This window comes from Diceros bicornis, chromosome 16, assembly GCF_020826845.1.
Source record: "Diceros bicornis minor isolate mBicDic1 chromosome 16, mDicBic1.mat.cur, whole genome shotgun sequence".
Lineage (NCBI taxonomy): Eukaryota > Metazoa > Chordata > Mammalia > Perissodactyla > Rhinocerotidae > Diceros > Diceros bicornis.
Genome location: NC_080755.1, coordinates 20,393,959 through 20,410,726, shown reverse-complemented (window position 1 = coordinate 20,410,726; position 16,768 = coordinate 20,393,959). Strand labels below are relative to the sequence as shown.

At 40.0% G+C, this 16,768-nt stretch overlaps 1 protein-coding gene across 6 annotated transcripts in view; it reads left to right on the top strand.

Moving 5' to 3' along the window:
* The window catches only part of ZNF521 (zinc finger protein 521), a 275,270-nt gene extending 260,864 nt beyond the window's left edge, over positions 1–14,406 (top strand). For 5 of the 6 annotated variants that reach the window (XM_058556915.1, XM_058556914.1, XM_058556913.1 and 2 more), the window contains one exon: positions 13,562–14,406. In XM_058556915.1, the coding sequence (XP_058412898.1) occupies positions 13,562–13,591 (30 nt within the window). In that variant the 3' untranslated portion in view covers positions 13,592–14,406. Of the gene's footprint in view, positions 1–10,232; positions 10,637–13,561 lie in introns of all 6 variants that reach the window. The other variant, XR_009222429.1, reaches the window with a different exon arrangement.
* The last annotated feature ends 2,362 nt before the right edge of the window (positions 14,407–16,768 follow it).

Genomic DNA, 16,768 nt, shown 5'->3' with positions numbered 1-16,768 from the left:
GGCCTTCTCAGGCTGCCTTTCAGTCCTCTGAGTTAACCTCTCACTTGTCCCCTTTTGGAGCACTGGGTTTAATTACTTAGCATTGTTTTCTTTTGGTGGTTTTTCAAAAGTGAAAAGAGTTCGGGTAGATTTAAGCATGACTAAAAATAGTCTGAAGCTCAGATCTTCCGGTTTCATTCACTGAATTTGCATCATGCATTGCCAACTCCACAAGATCAATAATCCATATTTTATTGTATAATGAAGGCTGCCTGTAATTGAATTAACTCCCTCATTCCATCTGATTAGTCCTATTTTATTCATGGAGAAGAAAAATAATACAAACTTACCTTCACCCATATATTGCATTATGTGAATGTAAAAAAGCTTTTAGCACCATAAAACAAATGTATGAGGATGAAAGAGAATTAATTTCAATATTTATTTATCCTAGGAATAATATGAATCACATCACACAGCATTTTTTTTGTGACAACTATAATGTTGCCATCTCTTGTGTCAATCCATCCTGTAGTCAACGTAGTATCCTATGACAGATCTCTCTTCTGACCAACAGCAAGAACCCCACTCCAAAATTTTGAAAAATATCTGGAGGGGCCGGCCTGGTGGCGTAGTGGTTAAGTTCATGTGCTCCACTTCGGTGGCCCGGGGTTTGCATGTTCGGATCCCAGGCACAGACCTAGGCACCGCTTATCAAGCCATGCTGTGGCGGCATCCCATATACGAAAAATAGAGGATAGAGGAGGATGGGCATGGATGGTAGCTCAGGGCCAATCTTCCTTAGCAAAAAAAATATATATATATTTCCTTCTGAAAAAATATCTGGGATAAACAGTCTTCTGTTATCACCTTTGGAGAGATTCACCTTAAGAGATTTCACCCCAAGATCATTTCCTCTTATCCATCCCTGGGTTTCCATTTTCACAATTTTTGAATGCTTACTCTATTCTCTTAGAAGCAAAACCTTAGCACAGATATGAGCTTGGGTGATGAGAAACACTGAACAGGGAACGAGTCGTTCATTATTGGGTTCTCCCAAGATCGCAATGCAGAGTACAACCTGTGTGTGACACCTACTTTCTCAGAGGTTTGGAGTTTTATACAGGCTTCTAGATTGTCTTTGCATTGCATTCCAAAAAAATGATTTTGAGAAGTGTGCTGACAGTTCAGCATGAAATGATGTGTGTTCTGACACAAACTGTATTGTAGCTAGGAATCTAGCCTGAAGTGATTTTACTGTAGCATTTCTTTGATTCTTTGGTTCAGGGGAGAAGAAGAATTTTCCTTAAAAGTGTGTGTTTTAGGATGTGACAATAACTTCTCTCCAGTGCTGTGCATGGATTCAGCAGATTGTTTCCACTTAGCCCATATAATTGCTTTCTTTCTTGAGGACTGAGGTTAAGGGGAAAAAATTTTTCACGTTAGTTTTTCAACAACTTACATGAGTCTGAAATATATACCCAAGTAAATGGGAACTGTAATAGTGGTGTGTTCAGAATCAATCTTCTTTGCAGACCAGGAAAGGAACACTGAAAAGCGTTCATTTAGGTACTGCCAGATGTGTTTCTGCATGTGAGGTGGATGCCGAACCACTTTGAATGATTTTCAGTGTTATTAAGCAGACTCACAGGAGCAACAGGCCTCATGACAGAAATAAAGAGCCATGTGGCAGAAGTCCTTGGTGAAGGGAAGTTGCACAGCAAACCACGTCGTCAGAAAGAGAAACGCCCAAATGCAGACTTTATTTGAACATCTGAGTTAACAACTCTCTGGGAATATTTCTCTTCCTCTTGTCCAGCTCCTTCTGTGTTGTGGCTGGTTTGCATTTGTTTTGAAGTGCCAGGCGGTTTAATGAAGTTATGCTTTTATAAATTTTGCAACACTGAAGCAAGCATGAGGGCTTTAAATTAGAATAAGTGCCACTTCTGTATGGCAGGTTCCTTTGAGGACTGATTAGAATGAGGCCTCCCGTCGCCCGGCCCTTTATGCGTGGCAGTGTTGTTATGTGTACTTGTTTATAGCCCACCTTTGAATTTGCATGAGTATGCACCATGCCTGCTGCCTGGCCCTCTGTTAGTCAAAGCTGTCTTTCTTCCACGATCATGTTAAATACTTCACTTTAAAGAGTTATTTTTTTCAATTATATGGCTTTATCATAATGAATTAAAATTAACTTGGAGTAGCAAATTATATAAGGACGTGAGGGTTATAGATTACTCTCACCATAGCTACAGCACATCTTTATGTGGGGGAATTAAAGGGCTGCCTTTCTAGTAGCTCTGTGCACCGTGAGGGGCGGGGACACTGTCCCACAGAGACCTAGGAGCAATGCCAGAAAAGGTGCCCCGGAAGTGGAGGAGAAGGGCAGTTTAAGGGAGGGTTTCTGAAACCAGTAGAGGCTCTTCTTGGCTGGGTGGAGAGTAGGGGGCAGCTCTACCATTTTAAGACCTGAAAGATTCTGAGACAAGTGGAGATGACGGACAAGAGAGAGTACAAATACATCTTGAGACATGACAAGTTTCAGTATAGGGTAAGAGATACACTTAAGCATTCCTGATTTCTTCTCTTTGTGCCTGTGTGAACTGGCTGATAAACAGGGATGATTTCAGGGGATGAAGAGGCAAGAGATTATTAAAGAAAAGGGACTTGAAACTTTCTACATGCAGGGAAAGGGGAAAGGAAAGAAAGCAAGCAAGTAAAAAAAGAACACCAAACTTGAGTGCAGAAATTTTATCTCCTCTCTCCAAACCAGGATTTTTTTTTTTTAAATTTAAAGTGAGATACACCCAAATAGATTTGAGCCTGTGAAATATTTGTACTTTAAAAAGACTTAGAATTTAAAACAAGGGCTACTTGGAGGCTCCTTCTAATTGCATTCTTCATGCAGGAGCATGAGTCCTGAGGGACAGAAAAATCAAAGGCAAACACGAAGGATCTTACCTGTAGAACCCATGCATGTATGTAACTCTTTCCCCCTTTTCACAGCACATGCTCACGTGCTTAGGCATGGATATGCACATGTGCATGCATGCGTGCGTGCGCACCCACGCACACTCACTCATACTTAACACAGTTCAATTATGTAAATCAATACATTGTCCTTTCACAGTTTTATTCTTTTTATGTATATTTACTACAGCAAATGCCCTAGTAGACATGCATTTGATTGCTTACAATGGGGAAAGATTTTTTTATAATGATTTATAACATGTTTGACTTACTCGAGTGAGTTTACCTCCTAGAGAGTATGGCACTATTTTTAGTAAAAGAAATAATACACTATAAGAAAGTGGCATTTCGTTTGCTTTTTGCCAAAGTTCAATAAACTATTTTTCATAATTATTGGAATTTGGTTGAAGGGAATCCTTGTTCATATCAAGTGGAAAAGCAGAAAGTCCTTGCTCCCTCCTTCTCCCTACAAAGGTTACCCTTTGAATATAAATTACAACGCCTTGTGCTTCTCCCATTCTAATCAGATGACCTTTTGAATCTAGTGGACCAGAGTTTAAATCCTAAGCCTGCCAGTCAGTTTCTAAATCAATGCCCTGTTCCAACAGCTTCCAGGTACATAACTTTAAATTTCAATGGATTTCAAAACAGAAGGGAAATAAGTAATGCTGGTTGAATCTTGCAGCTGATGTAAAACAACCCAACGTGACTGCAAGTTCTTGGGCCAAGGAATGTGACTATGGGTAATTTCACTAACTAAATCCTTTAAAAAAAAACAAAAACCTTCTGGGATTGAAAATCTAAGAGAAAAAGGAGGAGCAGAAAATTTGTAATGTTTGCAAGAGGACATTTCTGAGCAGTTACCAATTTAAGCCTCCATTATTTGCCACTAATTACTACACAAGGCTGTTAAATATTTAGCAGAAGTTTGTTTAATTGCATTTGACTCGGAAGGGGTTGCCTGAATATGGCTTGAGCGTCAAGAGTCGGTTGTGTGCACCAAGAGCCAGGCAGAGAGGAAATTCGTATTTGCCCAAGATGAACACATTACAGTGTCAGACAAGCTGCCTTTTTTCTTCCTTCCACAGATTTATTTATCTTTAAGGTATCTAAAATTAGAGCACGAAGAAGGGGCGCTGTTCACGGATGTAAAATTGGAAGGAGGTCATTCTTAACCTTGTTTACAGATGTTCTAGTTTAGAAAGCACCAGTGTGATAAATTAAACATTACAAGGGGAAAAATTAAAGCTTAGCAACAACTGGCACATGGACACATCTGTCTGTGAATCACTGACTTAATCCCTGAATATCTTATTAGACTGTATTGCTATCAAAGCCTTCTGTCCCACAATACGCTGGGATCCTGCAATTCCAGAATCTTTAAGCTCCAGGCTCTCTTTCACTTTTGCTGGTTTTGTACAGTTTGATTTACATTTCATGTTGGCTCCCTCCATGTAAACAGGTAACTCAATTCATTGTTTTCTTTTAAAATCAACTTTATACTTTTAATACATATCCAGAGGCCATTTTGCTCTTTTTCGCCTATTCTTCCAATTCAGCACTTTTTTTGTCCTCAGTGTAGTTGAGAGTGCCTGCTATTATCAGTTCCAAAAAGGGAAATTTTCGAGCCTGTCAGGTATGCAAAACAGATAGAGATCAGCTAGTGACTGAAATTTTACTATCATTTTTAAGTTCATACTAAAAAAATGAAATGGCTACAATGTTAACATTTCCCACATATGACTCATCAGTAGTCTTTGTTGTTTTGAAGCTGGTGGATCAGAATGGCTTGTTCTATTTCTCTGTAAATGTTTAATTGTCAAAATACTAGAAATTGTTCTACATTAGCAATTTGGACGTGGCATTATTTTAAAAATTAGTCTTTGCTTAGGCTTCTGAAGACTCACATAGGCTAAGGCTAGGCTAATTAGGTGGGTATTCTTGTGACATTGTTAACCACCATAGGCTTTCCCAGCTTGATCTGATGTTGTAAAAAAGAGGACCTATGGTGAAAATAGGCTTTTTTTGAACTGACTCCCCAGCTGCCTGCCCAGCCTGATGGATCTTCTGCCCCCCAAATGACTTGGAGTCCTACACAGTCTCCGCCCTCTGTGGCTCTCAGCCTGACTCATGCTTACTCTCTCCCTCTGGAGCCCATCACTCTCGTCTAACCTACTCCTCCTCATCACTCCAGCACCAGGCAAGTGTGACTCCTCTGAGAATTAAGCCCACAGCCTCTCAGGAAGTGAGACACCCTTTCTCTGAGGCCCATAGCACACTGTCCTCCCTGTAGTTGGTGAGGGCCATGATGGTGAGCATCCGTCATCCATGCAGCTGGCTCAGCCCAGGGATTAGAATACAGCAACCAGCACCACGCAACAATTGCTTCATGCGCAAAGCCAGCTTAGCCACTGGAGTGGCTGTAAGACCTTGAAAGTTGGCTTAAACTCTCTCAGATTCATTTCTTCATCTATAAAATGAGATATTGGAACAGATGCTACTAGGACCCTCCCAGCTCTGAAACCATTTCTTTGATTCTCTGATGCATTACTTACAGGTATAGTTGACTCCTGCTATTGAATCCAGACCAGCAAATTAAGGATGGTGGCTCTGCAGTGCATTCAAAGTAGATAGTTGTTTCCATACCCTAAATATTGATTTCCAGAGTTTAATATTTGGGTCCCTTTGTACTTTATTAGATTGCAAATATTCCTAAAGCAACATTGGTTAATTGCCACTAAAATGCACCACCTTTGTTCATTGATGGTACGTGGAAAATCTTAGTAAATTGCTGAATGAGTGGACATTTTTGGAGAGACTCTATTCTTTACACAAGGAATGCCATTTGTTATATATCTCAAAGAGTCTTTTCCACAATTTCTTGACAATGGCTCATTCTCACCCATTGATTGTATTTAAAATTCCATGTAATATAGTTCCATGTGTATATATGTGTCCCTTTTGCTATAATTTTTTTTTTTTTAATTTGGTGAGGGAGATACCTCTTAGACTGAAGACTTAAGTAGTATACTCAAGCATGGTACAGCAAGCTCAATGTGTTTTCAAAACCTGTAAGGCAGTGGTCTTCAATTGGAGGTGATTGCTTTTCCCACCAGGGGCTGTTTGGCAATGTCTAGAGACATTTCTGGTTGTCATGACTGGAAAGGTGCCATTGGCATGTTGTCCATAGAGGTGAAGAATACTCCTAAACATCCTCCAGTGCACAGGACAGGCCCCCAGAACAAAGAATTGTCCGGCCCAACATGTCAATAGTGCTGAGGTTGGGAAACTCTGTTGAAAGGCAAGTTCCACTGGCCTTCTAGAATCTATTTAGTTTTTATAATAATTAAGAAATAACTTACATCATCTTTTGGGTTAGGAGATAGAAGAACTTTATACTACAGATATATGGTCAAGGTCTTCGGAACATAAATTCGTGAACGTGGCAATGTCCACGTGGTTCAGGGTATCTCAGACCACCTTTTTCTAGGCTTATTTAGCATGACTGTCCAGAGATAAACAACAAAAATGTCGTTCAGTGAGGTCTATTAGAATGAGGAATCATTTCCTATGGGAGATGTGATAGGAGCTTCATTACCAGAACCATTTAAAACTGGCCTGGAGTATAAACTTTATAAAACAATTCTGTTCCAGCAAGGGGGCAAACTAAATAACCTAAAAGTTCTTTTCTGTCTTTAATATCTTATATTTTTCTGATCACTTCTGATGATGCCATTTCACCTTTTGCTTTAATATAGCTTAGAGTCATCCAGAAAATGCTTTGAGATGTCAGGCCAAGCCTATGTGAACTGTTAAATGTCAAAAGAAAATGCATCAGTGTCTCTGTAAGTTCATGGTGATGACATTACCATATGAAAAAATAAAAGGAGAAATTCTGTCAGTGCAAACATGATCATAAATGCTTCACTCATGGCATTAAAGAGAGGACCAAAAGCCTATCATGACAGACAGTTTCGGAAATGCCATTGCTATGTCAAAATAAAGGAGTAGAACCTCATTTTAGTAAATTCTACCAAAGTAAAAATTATGAGTCAACTTCCCTGGCTGTGAAAATCTATTATATGAATATGTTTTTTAGATTCTCAAAGCACTTTAGGAAATATTATATATTGTCTTTTAAAGAATATTCATTAAAATATAACATACCTCACAAAAACGTACTTACTCACATATATGTGCCTGATGTTTACCAGGTAAGGTCCATGAAAACACAAGTACCCAAAATTTCTCCAGCCAGGAAGTATATAGTTTGTGGATAATGGAGACTTTAGGGTGGCAAAATGGGGTCTGATTTGTACTTTTGGATGATTTGGGTCTTCAGCATAATTTTTAGAACACTCCTAATGGTACTTTCAGAGCTGTAGCAATTTACTTTTAATTAATTTAAAATTATGAGTACTTTTGTAATTGTGTGGACTCTGAAAATGTTAATTTATTACGTTCATATCCCGTTAACCTTATTAAGACGTTTAAAGGCTGCCCTTTGCCTTGTATTTTTTCTGTAACGTGTGGGGGAAATAACCCAGTATCCTGTCATCATTAGCTGCATACACTTTTAAAACTATTTTACTACAAAAGAAGTTGGGAATGAAAAAGAGAGAGGGTGGAAATGAAAAAATCTTGATTAGAAAGTATAATTTAATAGAACATGTATTGAACCAAATGTATTGATTAATGTAGAAGATATAGTACTTATATTGATTCAAACCAGAGATTTAGTACTAAAAGCTCTAAGCCAAAAAGCTGTTGCAGATTGCTACAAAAGTCAGTTTAATGCTGTCCTTGAGAACGCCTTCACAAAGAAATTCTTCTAATGTTTGAGGACTAGGTAGAACGCGGTATATGTCAGTTTGATCCCGGAGGGTTTTATTTTGTACTCTAATAGCTGTTATGAGCCTACATTATATCCAAGGAGTAATTTTCCTTAGGGGTGCCCGGCTCGCTTTGTGTCAATATTCTAGCATTTTAAGTCACGTACAGTATATGCTTCTGGGAACAGGGAAGGAGCCAGCCAGACTCATAATGGTCTGCATTCATTAATAAAGGCAGAAGCTTCTGTCCCTCCATTGCCCACTACAGGGATGCCTCTTTGGCCTTCAGGGACCCGTACAGACACATTTAAAGAAAGCTTTATTTTGAGTGGGCAGGAGATGAAATGTGGGACTTGCAGGCATTTCCTAAGTCAGCTATATGCCCGAGCACAGGGGTGACCTTAATGGGTCAAAGAAGAATGCAGGTCAAAAGACTTATTATCCAGCCTGTTGGAAACCAATTGCTTTTGTTTAAAAAAAATAAAAAAGCAATAGTGCTTTAAGGTGGACGGTAATGTAGAATTCTGTTTGCAGCCTGTAACTGCACGACCGCACGTGTACTGGAATATGCTTCTAGAAAAATAAGAGCATACAGATTATCCATAGTGTTTACAGATAAAGGTCCAATGCTAGTGGTAAAAGGGAGGGTAATATAATTAGTTAATCAGTGATGATTGATTACGGATGTTTGCGTTCTTCAACTAAAGAAAAAACAACATGCTGCCGTGGTGCTGTCACCATCTGTTGAAAGAAACAGCCACATTTAATCTTTATATTTCTTTTATTTCTTCCCGCCTTGCATTGTTGCAGAGCCGCAATTGCCTCCTATTTCATCGGGTTGGAAAACATCTCATTTAAATTGAATACAACTGCAGTTTAAATTCGGGATTCTAATGGCAGAGTGAATTAGTGGAACGTGTATTATTTATTTATTTTTTCTTTCCTTTTTAAAGTAGCATGCTGGCTCTTTTTCTTAGTTTTAAAAGCTTGTCGGAATTTGGTGGAGACTAAGGGCTATAAATAGACAAGTCATGTAAAAGTGATTAACATCTTTGAATCAACAAATCTCACAAAACTTCCATTCAAACGCAGTTTTCATTTTTATTACCATCACTACTTAACATTTTGCTGATGCCAAGAGAGGGTTACAGAGCACAGACGAAACGTGGTCTCGGCCAAAATATTGGACGAGTGAGGGCAATCTGTGGACACAAGTTCTGGAGGTCGGGACTTAATTTCTCAACCCTGGGACGGTAGATTCACCCTGGCTTTTCTCCAAAGCTTAATTTCATCATTATTATAGGTGCAAATATTCAGATTCACACCAAGATCGCAGGCAAATGGGATAGCTGGCCCAAGGTGAACAGTTTTGGGGGATTGTGGGTTTTTATTTTTATTTAAAAATATTTTACTTGGATTGCATTTTAAATAGGATTAAACCATTTGACCAGTAAATGTGGTCAGCTCTCAGAAAGGAGGAGGCTGAATCAATCATTTGTTAGAATGCCAAGCCCAAAATGAGAATTCCAGTCTTGTAAAATGAAAGGCATCTCATATTTAAAAAGAAATACGTAGTGCTAGAAGGGAATTTATAAGGTCCTCATCTGTTTTTTAGCTTTCTAAGTTTAATTTCACATTTATAGAGAAAAAAAGATAGAGCACACTCTTTCCGAATGGGGCCCTTTACGGTAAAGAGTGTGTTTTTGAAACCTGGCTATAACGGTATCTACCTAGATGGATTGTCTCCTAAGCTTTAAGGTGTGTTGTGGATTTGATTTTTTTTTAACACAAACCCCCCTCGTGTAAAACAACTGTTCATAACTGGGATTAATGGTTTGCAATTTTCAGTTACTTAGACATGGGGTCTCCAAGAGATGGCTTTTTGCAGAGTAGAATATGGCTCTCTGTGGGATTACAGAAGTTTTCTTCTCTTCCTACTTCCTTTTCTGTCATCACCCACCTACCCCCGTCGATGCTGCACTGATGTTCTCCTCAATTATGTAAAACACTTTCCCTTCATTGGAACAGATATTTTTTCTCATAACCTGTCATTGCATTAAAGTACTTTGGGGACTGTGAATTGCTGTGTAAAATTGGTGAGATTACCCACTGCTTTGTTCTAGTGTAGTGGTTTCCTCCAGACCTAAAGAGCAGAAAATTCTTACACGAGGAGGCTGCTTGCGGACGGCCTGGCAGCGTTTTCTCCTCTCGGTGCATCCACGTTGTGCTGCAGTGACTCAGGACTGGCTCTGTGGGATGGCAAGGAGCCAGGGCGGGAGCGAGCCGCCCTCGGAGCCACCCTCTCTTTGTGCTTAGTGCCCCTCCTGTCTAGTTTTCATCTTTCCCACTTGCTTCTTGTCTCTCTTTCTAAAGAAATGATGTCTATGATTTTAAAAACACACAAAATACATGGAAGGCTCCTATGAAGCAACTTCTTGTTTCTCTTATCAGAAGATCTTCAGTGAAGTCTAGAGACTGACACTCCGCATCTCTTCTCTCCAACCCCGAAAGCCAATCCAATAACCTGTGCAGCTCCGACCTCCATCCTTCCTTCAGAAGATGAAATTAGGCCATTTGTATTTTCAGTGACTCAGAACACAGTGTGGGGATGGGGAACAGACACATCCCAGGATCCTCAAAGGTGACGAGGGCAAGCCTTTGAGGACTGGATCAGAATCATCTGGGTTTCTTTTTTTTTTTTTTTTTAATGCAAGTGTGCGCATTCCCCAAGACCATCTAGGAATATGTGCCCTTCCCACCTTGAGAGTCCTTGCCAATGGTGGACGCCATGACTAGCGGGACCCTTTCCTAGCCCTCAGTTGAGCTGGAGCAAAAGAAAGAAAAAACAAATGACAGTAAGTGATCTCAGTGGTGTGCAGGCATCTCCACACCAAGAGGACTTTCTGCCTTTGCCATTTTTCATGCCACATTTCCCATTTAGACATTATTTATATTGGTGCTCTTCATTTTTGTATAAGCTTGAATTTCACAAGCCATACTCTTGTTCTTCTCTCAAATGATTTGTATTCTTCTCTCTTAATATGCAAAGCATAACTGCTTTATAGTAACGACTTCAATCTGTTGCAATAGGTGAATCAGATGTATTTGTTCATTTCTTTGCACCTCTGAAGAGACTTGTATGGCTTTGGTTTAGGATGAAAGCATCCAAGACACAACTATTGCCAACTCTTATGGCCAATTTGTGTTAGGTCCTTGTTTTGCAATATCTCAATGTAAGTACATATAAAAACACAGGAGAGATTGCAATATATCTCCTTTGATTAACCTAGAATCCTATTGAAAGTGGAATGTCTATTGTAAGCACTTAAACATTTAAAGATAATGTTATTAAACTGGTTTCTTTTTTATTTTGTTATAAAAAAAATTACCCATCCTTCTGTCAGTGTCATATCATTTAGGTAACTATTGTCATAACTTGTATTTATTTTTTTTAGTTATTTTGGTTTTTTTAAAATAAAAAATCTTTCTGTAAGATCAAACTTGACTCTGAGATAGCAAATGGTATGAGCAAGTCTATACCATATATTTTGAGCAATTGAACTTTTTTATTGTTTATAACCTCTCTGATCATGATTGTGTTGATTTTCAAGGGAAGTTTTTAGTCTCATCAGTATTTTGATTACCCTGTCTATCTATTGGTGAAAAATAATTTTCAGAAGTATTTAAAATCAGTACAAAGAAAAAAGAGTTGGCATAAAACTAGTCTGCTCCTGAATGTGCTTTTAGGCTAATACTACTAAGAAGAAAAATAAATCCAGCTTAGCTTTCACTGAATTAATAAAAAATAGATATGTTTTAAATAAGGAAGGGTGAAATAATGTTCCTCATTATTATTATTTGTTGTCAGTCTTTTTAAAAAATGGGCTAAGTTGGAACTAGGGAACAGAAGACCTGGGTCCTCCTCACAGATCTCCCGTCTCCCTCCCTGGCGCTCTCAGCCCTGACTGGGCAAATGTCAGCAGCCAAGCCTCTGGTCGTTCAGCCCGTATTCACTGAGTAGGCATTTTGCTGGTGGTTGTGGAGGAGGAAAAGCTAACAAGGATCTCTAAGACAAAGCCCTCTGTTTAAAAAACTTCCATAGCTCCTCTTCCCCTACAAGACAAAGTCTTAGCAAGGTACAGAAGGCTCTTTATAATCTGGCCCCAGACTACCCTCCATCTTTATTTCTCATCAGTACTCTTGATTCTAAGACTCTCTAGAAGACTCCAACTGATCTGAGTGAGTTGCAGGTCCACGAACATACCTCGCACGTTCTTGCTTCTTTGCCTTTACCCATGTGAGTCTCTTGGTCTGGAGGGCCCTCCCTGCATCCCAAATGTCTTCTCATGTTTCCAGCCTCAACTAAAATGTTGCTTGTTACCTCCACTGCAAAGCCTCCCCCAAAGGCTAGGCAGGGTGAGGTATAGTCATGACATTTCTGTGTTCATTTCTAATACAATCCTGCCATGTTGCTTTACCATTATGTGCCCACACGTCTTTCTTCTTTAGACTGTGCACACTTGGAAGACATGAAGGCAGGGACCTCCTTTTCCCTTCAATAGCCCTTGCCTAGCTAGTCAGTCATTCTGTTGGCCAGATCCTCTTGACCAAGCACTGTGATGCTGTGGGCTGTGGCAGGTGGTGATACAAGTGTTCAACAGATGCTTGTGAAGGAACAAAGAAATGAATGAACACCAGAATTACTGACATAGGGAGAGAGCCAGGCCTGCATAACCAGAAGACAAGACCTAAGATACATACAATAAGAGCAGTATAAAGTACAGTGGGAAATCAGAGAAGGGCGAAATCAGTTTTAGATGGGATGAGCATGGAAGTGGTAGTATTTTGAGCCAGGCTGAAGGTTCTGATCAGAGGGATAGAGGGTGTACAAGGTGAGAGGTGGGAGAACATGGCTCAGGGGAAGTGCAGAGGAGGGAAAGTAGAAATCAGTCCATCTCCAGGCTTATGCTTTGAATGAATGCCCCGTGGGTCTGTGACCATCCCCCACGCAGGCCACAAGCACAGGTCTGGGGCCTGCCTCCCCAGTTTCCACCCTCAGGGCCTGGCTTGCAGTTATAAGTTGCCCAGGTATCCCAGTTGCCCTCTCACAATATGGAAACAGGTTGGTCGCTCAGAAAGGGGACATGCTGTGTGGATGGAGAGGAGACTACCAAAATACAACAAAAGCTGCCTCGGCTGGGGAGGGGGATTGGCTGCAGGCTGCCGTAATCTGCTCCTCAGCCAGGTGGCACAGCCCTGAGGCCACCCCCAGGAAGGGAGCTGGAGAAGCTTCCTGTCGATTGTTGGCCAGGCAGTTCTTGCCTTTAAAGCCTATATTCAGGGACAGATAGAGCCTCTGCTGTCAAGACGTTCACCGTCTAGGAGGATTAGAACAAAAGCATTTGTAATCAATGGAAATAATACACAGATAAATAAAACTATTAAAATAGTGCTACCCTGGTCTTTGAAAAATGGGTTTTATTTTGATAAGAAGAGATGATGGAAGGTGGGAGAGTATTCTGGAAAGGCACAGCAGAGACAGAGAGAAGGAAGGTAGGGGCCCATCACTTCACCTCACCTCTGCCCCTGGCCATGCCTCTCCCTCCTGGTACAGTTCAGTGGGGGCAATGAGGAGTCAGGGCCCCCATCAGCACCTCTCGATCAGGGTACAGAAACACAGTGTTCATGTGACTATAAACCTATCAGCATTTATAGATACTTGGTCTGATGAAAATACAATCACTTAAATTTTTTTTCCCCCTCTTTCTTTTTTATTACAGAATCATACGATGACCCAACACAGCAGTTAGTGCAAGAATGGTCTCTCAAGGAGAATTACTTTTGTGGCACAAAAAGGGAACATGTTTTACTCTTTGCACGAAACTTTCATTGTTAATGTATATTATTCAGAAACATTGTATTGTACCATAAAACTTGTATTATCAAAACTGTTGGATGTTCATGTGTTTGAACTTTCGAGCACCGGAGATGTTCATGTGTTTGAACTTTCAAGCACCGGATAGACTCCTTGTATATAAAGTGTTGCACATGTATTATGTCGTCTGATACTAAAATGGTCTTATAAAGACAAGTGGACTTGGGCCCTATTCAGGCAAGATTAAAAAAGAAATGTGAGCAAAATGGCTTAAGAGAAAGTATTTTCAAGGAAGACAGATGAAAACAACTCTGTTACACATGAGACGATGTTTGGACTTCCTTTTATTTACACTTAAGCCTAGAATTTCTCTTTTGGTATATCAACGGTTAAATCCAAGACTATTTTTTATTGCTGAAGATTCTTGCAAACCATGAAGAGATGTTCTTCCAGAACAGAACCCCACAGCTGGATAAGGCCCATATATATATTTGTAAGCCTTGCAGTGTGACAGGTAGCATCACTATATATGCAATAGTTGTTATGTAGACTGTCAAAGAATTTTTTTTTTCCTGGATACATTTGAGGCTTTGAGTGTTCAAGGTTTTCTTTAATGATTTCACACAGCCAAATTCTTGAATCAGTTGAACTAACCTGTATGTTACTGTTATTAATGTTTACTCTGCGGTCTGAACCTGGAGATTACTGGAATTGTTTTCCAAGAGGAAATAAATTCAGTTTACCATTAGGTATGAGTGTATTTGTGTGTTTTCTTTTTCTAGTTGCTCTACCATTAAAAAAACCTAATTGCCTGCACCCTTGGAAATGAAATCTGCTCTTGAGCATATCACAGGCGTAACCTCAATCATATTGAACCTTTTCTCACTGGGCCCAGTGCATCTGGGAGGAGAGTTGTCATCCTGCCTGGGGAAGGAATCAGACCCAATATACTTCTGCTCTCTCAGATACTACCAGGTCACATTGTACTGGAGGATTCTGACATCACAGATGGATGTGATGGCTGTTTTCTGCATAATTTGCAGCCCAATTCATGTCATGCTGTGCAAATCTGAACTCAAAGTAGATGGCTGCAATTTGAGAGGCAGTTTGGCTTATGTGTACTTAAGAAGCAGCTTTGTTCATTCAGAAGACAAAGCACAGAGCAGGGAGCCGGGCTGCTGTTAGTTCTAGCTCTGGCACTGACTCCCAGTGTGGTCTTCTCCAAATCACTCCACCTCCTGGCCTTGGTCCCCCCAGCCAGGGGAGGTCACGCAGCTTGGTCATCGGACTTCACACAGGCTTGGGTGTCTCTGGAAGATGGCTGGCACCACAGCCTGCCACAAAACGGTGAATGAATACGAGCTCTAATTTCAGAGCCTTTTTTTTTTTGTTTGAAAGAAGAGAATAGCAATGTGTAAACTGAGTCCTAATATACATGTTTAGTCAAAATTGGTAAGTATACACCTGATACAATGGACAACTTTCAACCACATCATGTTTAAAATATTTCACTCACTATGACTCTTTTGACCTCTTTGAAACACTGAGGACCTCAAGCAGATCTTTAAGCCCTAAACAAGTGAGAGTTCTTGCAGCACTTTTTTGCTGGGGAAACTCAAGTGTGTACTGATTCACTTTATTGTGACCACCTGTCACTAGGGGACCCCCCCCCCCAAATGAAAGCCAGATTACCAGCACCACAAAGCGTAATCCTCACCCCACGGTTCTCAAACTTTAGCCTGCATCAGGATCACATGGAGGGCTTGTTCCGTCACAGGGTGGGACCCGATGCCCAGAATTGCTAATTCAGTTGGTCCAGGGTGGGGCTCAAAATTTTGCAGTTCTAAGAAGTTCCTGGGTGATGCTGATGCTTCTGGTGTGGGGGGCCGCACTTTGAGAACCACCGCTCTACCCTATTTGCAAGTTAGTTGAATGCATTAAATGTACATAACCATGCAGATTGCTGGCAAATTATACTGCTTATTTTGCTACCAATAAAAAAAAAAGTTTGGTCAAATTTTAAGATCATTCCAAAACAAGTACCTCATAGTGCTTAAAGTACGTGTGCTTGCCAGAATGTTTCGTGTGTGTGTGTGTTTAGTTTTTTAATGCTAGGAAAACCTACATGTATACATTTCACAATGGATTGCCAGCATGCTATTTAATTAAAAAGCTTTTTCACCGGCTACATAAATAATGAAGTATGCTAAGAATATGCAACTACATTCATAATTAAAATACTCAACTTATTTAAAAAAAATTAAGATCTCTGGTCTATTCAAGGTTTTTGCATTTAAAATGAAATAGCCACACTTAATAATGATTTTTTTAAAAGCTTTAAAACTTAAGTTATTAATGAGTAGTTATATTTTACTAAAAGTAAGCTGTTCTTCCCTCACAGACAGCAAGAGACGGTGTTAGTCCACGGATGGATCCCAGGTTGCCCTTAACAGCACTGCCTCCCAGACTCCTAGGAAACAGCAGGAGGTGAAATTCTTAGGAAGCAACAGAAGCTTCTGCTTATCATTCTCCTAGAGGCCACCACACTGCTGGCCATTGGACTCCAACACACGCACAGCTCGGCCTCTTCCCAGACAAAGCTGGAGGCTAAAGGGGTTGACCCTTATTTGCCACACATGCCTGGCTGATCCTCCAATGACAATTCAAATTTAGTAGGTCCTTCCTTATGACCAACTGTTCTTTGGGTCATAAATACTGAGCAGTGCATGGAACAGTCATTCCCTCTTTGCTTGTTACCGTTTTTATATTTATTTCCTACCTTATTCCCTAAGAATATAAGGCAACTTAAAGATTAACAAAATGTTAATAGGAAAATTAGCATCATCCAGAGGGGAGAAAATACACTAAAGTAGTTGTCTTATTTGTGCTTTAATTTTGGTTTTGAATGCATTTTAGCATTGACTTTGGGCTTCCTGGTAGTAAAAGAAAAATAACAACAACAAAAATGAACCACTTTCTTAAGAGAAAAATTTTTTTCTTAGCTTTTAATTCCAAAAGAAATTTCTCAATGACCTTATATACAGGCAAGTGGCCAATAAAATGACCACAATTTCATCATCTAATGCAGTGGTTCTCATCTGGGGGAATTGCT